General features: G+C 55.4%; 1 protein-coding gene across 7 annotated transcripts in view; it reads right to left on the bottom strand.

The window, feature by feature from the left end:
* Positions 1-468: 468 nt before the first annotated feature.
* DLG4 (discs large MAGUK scaffold protein 4) overlaps positions 469-7,229 on the bottom strand; it is a 27,081-nt gene continuing 20,320 nt past the window's right edge. For all 7 annotated transcript variants that reach the window (XM_008060925.2, XM_021713863.1, XM_008060924.2 and 4 more), the window contains 12 exons: positions 6,081-6,376; positions 5,797-5,899; positions 5,541-5,655; positions 4,034-4,210; positions 3,713-3,749; positions 3,594-3,621; positions 3,414-3,461; positions 3,228-3,329; positions 2,705-2,877; positions 1,644-1,753; positions 941-1,032; positions 469-722 (listed from right to left, as the gene is read on the bottom strand). In XM_008060925.2, coding sequence (XP_008059116.2) covers positions 616-722; positions 941-1,032; positions 1,644-1,753; positions 2,705-2,877; positions 3,228-3,329; positions 3,414-3,461; positions 3,594-3,621; positions 3,713-3,749; positions 4,034-4,210; positions 5,541-5,655; positions 5,797-5,899; positions 6,081-6,376 — 1,388 coding nt within the window. In that variant the 3' untranslated portion in view covers positions 469-615. The remainder of the gene's footprint in view (positions 723-940; positions 1,033-1,643; positions 1,754-2,704; positions 2,878-3,227; positions 3,330-3,413; positions 3,462-3,593; positions 3,622-3,712; positions 3,750-4,033; positions 4,211-5,540; positions 5,656-5,796; positions 5,900-6,080; positions 6,377-7,229) is intronic.

Below are 7,229 nucleotides of genomic sequence, written 5' to 3'. Positions count from 1 at the left end.
AAGCCACAGTTAGACCTTCCACTCATGCAAACCGTCAAAGAAAAAAGGTGGGGGGCATGTGGAATGCAGAGGGCCCACAGTGGAGTCCCCTCCTTCTCCCCCCAAAAACCACCTTTGAGAAGAAAAAAAGTGGAAAAAATAAATGAGAAATCAAGGGACATGGGGAGTCATGAGGGCAAGGGTGACCCCAGACCCTGCCTCAGGAGAGAGCGGAGGCCTGTAGCCCTGCATCCCTGCAGCGGGTGCTCCTTGAAGGGGCCCTGACTTCTGGAATGTGCGTGGGAGATGGGGGAGGGCAGGTGGCCCCCGGTGGGTCTGTGTGTGCATTGGGGGCGGGCAGGGGTAGGGGTCCTAAGGAGCAAGGGCTCGGGACCAGGAGCCCAGCTGCCCCTCCCCCAAACCCCAGGTTCCTGGGGTTCAGGAGCCCAGTTCTGGGGTGTGGGGATACATGCAGAGGAGTGTCCCCCCTCCAGCGGGCTGGATCCAGTTAGAAAGGAAATAAATAAGAAGGGGCGGGAGGGAGGCCAGGGGGTGCGAAGGGCTTGGGCAGTTCAGTCCAGACCCAGGGCCCGGGTGGTGGAGGCAGGGCGAGTCCAGGCCAAGCCAGGGCAGGAATCAGAGTCTCTCTCGGGCTGGGACCCAGATGTAGGGGCCTGAGAGGTCCTCGATGACACGCTTCACCTTGTGGTAGATCTCCTCAAAGCTGTCACCCTCCACGATGGCTGGGAGTGGGGAGGGGAGCAGGGAGTAAGGCCAAGGGCTAGAGGGTGCCTGGCCAAGTGTGTGGCACAAGCCCGGAGGAAGAGGCACCTGCTTCTAATTCTCCAAGCCTGGGCCGAGGGGCTGCACCCACCCATAGGGGGCCCCTCTTTCTAAGCCATCTGCCCAGGAGGGGCAGCTTTTTCTAACCTGAGCACAGGTGCCCTCGTGGCAGCCTCACCTGAGAAACACTCTGTGAACTCCTGCTCCAGCTTGGTGGCTCTGTCGAAGGCTTTGCGGGCTTGCTCCTCTGTGATCCGCTTGTTAATTTCTCTGTGAAGAGGGAGGGAGACGAAGACCTGAGGGTGGGCCCTACCCTACCCTGCCTTTTACCTCCTTCATCCAGGGATGTTAAGTTGCAACCAGGACTTTATTTTATTTTATTTTTTGAGTTGGAATCTCACCCTGTCACCCAGGCTGGAGTGCAGTGGCATGACAACCAGTATTTAATTATTTGGAGCACACAGCAAAAGAAAAAATACAATTCCCAATGTCCTCTGGGGCCACAGATGAGCCCCCACCAGCAACCCACCCCAACCAGGTGTGGCTACTCCAGGGCTCTCTCTGGAGCTTTGTCCTTCCAGCCTTCAGCCCCGCAGAAGAGATTCAGCCTCTAACTCCCAATAGCTCTGATCCTGGCTCGCCCTGGCTGGCATGTGCCCCAGGGGCTGCTGGGAGTTGTAATCCTGCCTAGCCCAAGGCAGGAGAGGAGGAGAAAGGCCCAGACTCCCTGCATCCTCTGGGTTTCAGCTTTCCGGGTAGATCCCTCTCAAGGGCTGCTGGAGCTGCTGTCCAGGGTTCTGAGAGTTCAACATAGAGGCCTTGTGAGGCCCAGGACCACAGGTGTGGGGGAGCGGAGGAGAGGCCCCCGGGACCATACTCACAGCACATTCTCCAGGGAGCGGGGGCGGATGAAGATGGCGATAGGGTGCAGGTGGGCCGCCTGCAGCCGCCGCACGGCATTGGCCGAGACATCAAGGATGCAGTGCTTCCCCTGGGGGCAGGCAGGGTGGGCGGAGGGGGACCAGAGGGTGGTGGGAAAGGACAGACAGCGGTGCCAGGATGGGACACAGGCCATGGAAAAGTAGGCAACAAGGGGGTGGCCAAAAGGGCATGGATGTCAAGACACACGTGGACAGAGAGAATCAGGGAGGGAAGGGGGGATAGACAGACCGAGTAAAAGACAGAGAGAAAAAGGAAAGGGAAGATGGAGAGCAAGGGAGGAGGCAAGGATGGGGCAGAATGAGGGAAGGGAGGAGGAGCAGGCAGGGAGGGAACCCAAAAATGGTGGCAGAGCAAGGGCAGCAGGGGCAGCAGTGAGTCGGGCAGGGGTGCCGAAGGCAGCGATGGGACAGGTGGGGAAAGAAAGCAAAGGAAAAGGAGAAAGGAAGTAGGATAAAGGGAGGAGGGAGGGGAGGACGGACAGAGGACAGACAGATGGAAGGAACAAGGAGAGACAGATGGGAGGGAGGGGAGGCAGATGGAGAAAGAAGCCATGGAGGGAGAAAGGGCAGGGTGGGGAGCAGCAGGGAAAAGGAGTTAGCAGAGGAATGGGAGAGGGGAGTGGGGTCCCAGGAAAAGGTAAGGAGAGGGGAGAGAGCCCAAGGGGAGTCAGGCAAAAAGCAGGGACCAAGTGGGGGAGGCCGAGCCACCAAAGCCAAGGTCACAGGAAGAGAGGAGAAATGGGGCAAGGAGAAGGGAGGAGGAAGCAAGAAAGGGGACAGATGGTGGGAGTTTGGGGTCAGGAAGCGAGGGAGGTGGGGGAGCAGGGGCACGAGGGAGCAGGCGGTCAGACAGAGTTGCCCAAGAGGAGAAGGAGGTGGAGGAGCGGAGTCGAGACCCAGCAGGGAAAGAGACAGAGAGAAAGAGAGTTAGAGAGAGCTGGAGGGGGGCAATGGGGGGGAGAGGGGAGGAGGAAGAGGACTGGGTGCCCGCTGGGTCCTACCTGCTCTGCCACCTCTCGCACGGACTGGACGCTGGTCCCATAGAGGTGGCTGTTGTACTGGCCGGCCTCAATGAACTTGTGTGCCTGAATGTCCTTCTCCATTTTCTCGCGGGACGACACAAAGTGGTAATCCCGGCCATCTATCTCATACTCCCGCTTGGGCCGTGTCGTATCTGCCAGGAAGTCACCCCACCCCCCAAAGATCTAACCACCATCCTTCTAGCTTAAAGCTGCCTGCATCAATCAAACCCCCACAGTGCCCAGCTGGTCTTCAGTGGAAGGGGCCACTGGGGAGTCCGAGACTGAGGAAGGACAGGACTGCCTCCCCCAGCACCCTCAGGGGCCTCCTAGTCCCTGGCCTGGGAATGGCTGCTGAGGAATGTGAGGGTGGTTGAGAAGCACCCATTCTCTGAGAACCCTGTGTCCCCCTGCACACCGATGCCCTCAGGCGGCTCTGTCTATGGTCCTGCCCTGCCCTGCCCCTACCTCCACCTCCACCTCCATCCAAGGCCCCAGCACTCACGGGGAACACAGGATCCAAACTTGTCGGGGAACTCGGAGAGAAGATCGTCATTGGCACGGTCCTTGGTGGGCCCAAGGATGATGATGGGGCGAGCATAGTGCACTGGGGGGAGAGAGTCCAGCTTAGGCTACAAACAGAGTGTGGGGAGCAGCAGGAGCAGGGGCTGAGGCAGGGGCCAGGGCTCACCTTCCATCTGTGTCACCGTCTCGTAGCTCAGAACAGAGTCTTCTCGACCTGGTGGGAGGTAGGGCATCTGCGAGGGGCTCTGAGACAGGGACCTGGAGCCCCTGTCTCACCTTCCTGAGGATGTCAAGAGAAGCTCAGTACTTCTCTCACCCCAGGTCTTCCCAAATTGACCCTACCTACCCTGTGATCCAGAGCTGGAGCCCCAATCCTAGGAAGAAAAAGCAGACCACAGGGTTGGTCAAGAGCTTAGCTCCGTGAGCCCCCACTCTTCCACCCAAGTTCACCTCTCCTTCACCTACCTTGGCCTTTAACCTTGACCACTCCCGTCGCTCAACCCTGTGGGATAAATGTAGGGATAAGTATAGAGAAATGCCCTAAGGCCCTACCCTCTGGACCAGCTGATAACCCCGTCTCCAGGCAGCCAGGCAGCCACTGGACCCTGAACTCCTCAAAAAAGAGCTGTCTACCCCAAAGGTTCATGGGAGCCATGGTCCCCAGGAAGGCTCAGCAGACTCCCAAGAGGCCAGAGGGTAGACCCATTCCCATTGGCTACCCACGCTAAGGGACCCTGGGAACTTCAGCACCTGTGGCAGGAAGGCTACAGACCCCAGGAGCCTCACCGCCGTTTGCTGGGGATGAAGCCAATGTCGTCGGTCTCACTGTCAGAGTGGACCCGCCGCGCCTGCCACCACTCCTCATCGCTAGCGTCGATTACATGCAGCACATCTCCAAAGCGGAAGCTCAAGGCCTGGCTCAGGAAGCCGCAGTCCTTGGTCTTGTCATAATCAAACAGGGCCCTGGAGGGTAAGTGGCTATCAGTCAGAGCCTGGCTGAGGACTTCAGGAAAGGTGTACCAGTCACCTTGAGACCCAGCCTGGAGGTCCGCTGATGGCATGCCCACGAGCACCATGGATTCTGAGGAACCCAAAAAGTCTATGACTTGTAATCACAACTATTAGCCATCATTCAGTCCACACTGAGTGCAATTTGCAAAGCAAGAGACAGAACTCCACCCTCTCAAGAAAGCGGTTTTCAGTACACATGTGGATCACAAAGTCACAGGGGTAACCCTCAATCTACCCAAATTCATACAACACAGAAAGGGCCTTTGTTTGCAAACTTTGGTTACCCTTATTAGCATCAAATTCCTGTCAAAAAGTTGCAGTCTCTAGGGTCAGGACAAAAGAAGGAACAACCCCTCTCTCTCTCTGAGAGAACAAAAATGTGGAGTAAAGCAACGGAGCCGGAGAGAAGGGAAGAGATCCCAGGATCCTTTGGTGTCATCTGGGAGTCAGAACCACCTTGGGGACCAAATGGACCCCAGCAAGGAAGAAGGACAGAGCGAGGACTCAAGTTTGAGCCAGTATTGAGGTGGACCAGGGCGCCGTTCAGCGAGAGAAAACGCTGATTCAGCAAGAGAACACAGGTGCACAGGAGAAAGACAACGAGCTCAGTGTGGAATGTGAGTGTGAGATGCCTGTGGAATATCCCAGTGGAGATGGTCAGAAAGCAGATGGCCAGAATTATAGGTCCAGACTGCCAGAAAGAGAGCAGGCCGAGGCTGACAGCTCTGAACATCTGCAGAGCAGAGCGGCAGACGAGGCCAGGTCGTGCAAACCAACAGAATCAGAGAGAAAAAAAGTTGGGGAAGGGATGTGGTCTGGCAAAAACCTAAGCCACAGTACCTGCTCTGGAGGAGGGTGTGCAAGAGACATCAGTGGGGAAGAGAGCCCTAAGAAGGGGACAAAACGCTACTGAAGAGACAGGAGACAGGTACAACAGGATATGAAGGCTGGGGCAACATTCAAAATATCCTAGAGATCCCCTGCAGTGCCAGGCATTCACCTTCAAGGTGCCAAATTGTGGGAATGTCTGAAAGTCCTGGGGAAATGCTGGGGTGACTAGGGGCTAGTCAATTGGGATACCCAGGGAAGAGGCTATTTTCCAATTGCTAAGGAGTATTTCAAACGTTAGCCTGTGCAGCCAGGCCCAGAATACCAGCTGAGCACCAGGCCTGGGTAGGGGAGCTAGAGCAAGCAGGGTTGAGAGAAGGGGAAGGCGCAGACTGAGGCACAGACTGCAGAGGAATCTGAAGGGGTCTGAGGAGCCCAGCCTGGGAAGCCTGACCTGATGTAGAAACCCCTTTTGGGGTTGCTCCGCAGGGAAGCGGTCCCTGAGCCCAGGCTGCTGTTCATGAGCTGTTCCCGAAGGTCGTGGATCTTTGCCTCAAATCGACTGTACTCTGAGGAAGAACAAGATGGTTCCTGAGCTCTGTCCCCATCCTACTGCCACAGCCCTCTGGCCCTGCTGAAGCAATCAGCTGGGAAGACAGAGTTCTAAGAACCATCTTAGCCCATAAGATGGGAAGCTTCCAGCCTGGTACCTTCTGGTTTATACTGAGCGATGATCGTCACTGTCTGACCCGCATTTTTCAGGGCAATGGCTGCTTGCTCATGGCTGGCATTGCGGAGGTCAACACCATTGACCTAGAGAGAGAAGGAGAGGCTGAGTCAAGAGAGACAGGGAGGCAGCAATTCTCAGTCCAAGTGGAGCAGGGAGTGATCCAGTCAGAGGACTGGGCTTCAGCCCACCCACACCCCTCTCCAAGAGCTCTGGGCTCTGCCCTGAGGGGAGGGGTGGTGCAGGCAGGGGCAGGCCTTCCCTCACCGACAGGATCTGGTCCCCCTTCCGCAGCTCCCCACTGAGGTCTGCAGGGCCCCCGGCCAGGATAAAGGAGATGAAGATGCCTTCACCATCCTCGCCACCCACGATGTTGAAGCCCAGGCCTGTGGAGCCCCGGTGGATCACAATTCGCCTCGGTTCTCGGGGAATGTCTTCCTCCCCCAGTAAGTCCTTAGCCACTGGGGAGTAGCGCCGAGGGGAAGTGGGGGTCATGGCTGTGGGGTAGTCAGTGCCCAGGTAGCTGCTGTGACTGATCTCATTATCCAGGTGCTGGGAATAAGCTGAAGGAAGACATGGAGAATTAGATGGAAATGCATAGAGGAAAATAACACCCACCACCCGACTTCTCCCTAAGGAACCAAGAGCCAAACTCGGGTGGGAAGGAAGTTATTCTGCCAGAGGCATTCATGTGGCGGGACATCAGATCACAACATCAGGGGTCAGGAATGTGCAGGAGACATCAGAGGTTGGCTGTCCAAGGGATAAAGAATTTGAAGGTTATATATCCTTGTTATACCAGGGATGGGGAAGCCAAAGGGGATTATTAATTCCATGTTTTTGGGGTTTTCTTTTTTGTCTCTCAAATCTTTTAAACCATAAAATTCCCCTTCTCTTATTTTCTCTTGGCCATTCACCTGTTGAAAAAACTAGGTCATTTGTCTAAAAGAATTTCCCACAATGTATGAGGGAAATTCTAACAGAGAAGTGACTGCTTACTTCCCTGTGGTCTTGTTAAACCTGTACCTCTGCCCCGTATCTCCTGTAAACTGGCAGTTTGTTCAAGAGGCTCAATCAGATTCAAATTCAATTTTGTCTGAGTCAGTACTGTGTACTTAATAGGCGGCACTGTGTACCGCTGCATCACTGCAGTATGCAATAATATCTGGCTGTCTGTTAGGTGAGCTTAGTCGGCAGGTCCAGGTGTCATCAGTCCAGTTCATCCATTATAAAGTGCCCCATCAGTCTATCACCTAAGTTTAGTATCCATTGCCAATGGCTGCCAGGCTCTGACATTCATCAGAGACTGCAAAATGGTGACATTCTACTTCTAGTCTTTCTTTCTTTCTTTCTTTCTTTTTTTTTTCGGAGAAGGGAGCATTTATTAGTGGAAGTTTTTCTGTAAAGAACACTATC

This window comes from Carlito syrichta, unplaced genomic scaffold (assembly GCF_000164805.1).
Source record: "Carlito syrichta isolate Samal-C Ts95f unplaced genomic scaffold, Tarsius_syrichta-2.0.1 Scaffold304770, whole genome shotgun sequence".
NCBI lineage: Eukaryota > Metazoa > Chordata > Mammalia > Primates > Tarsiidae > Carlito > Carlito syrichta.
This window is presented reverse-complemented; position numbering and strand designations above follow the sequence as displayed.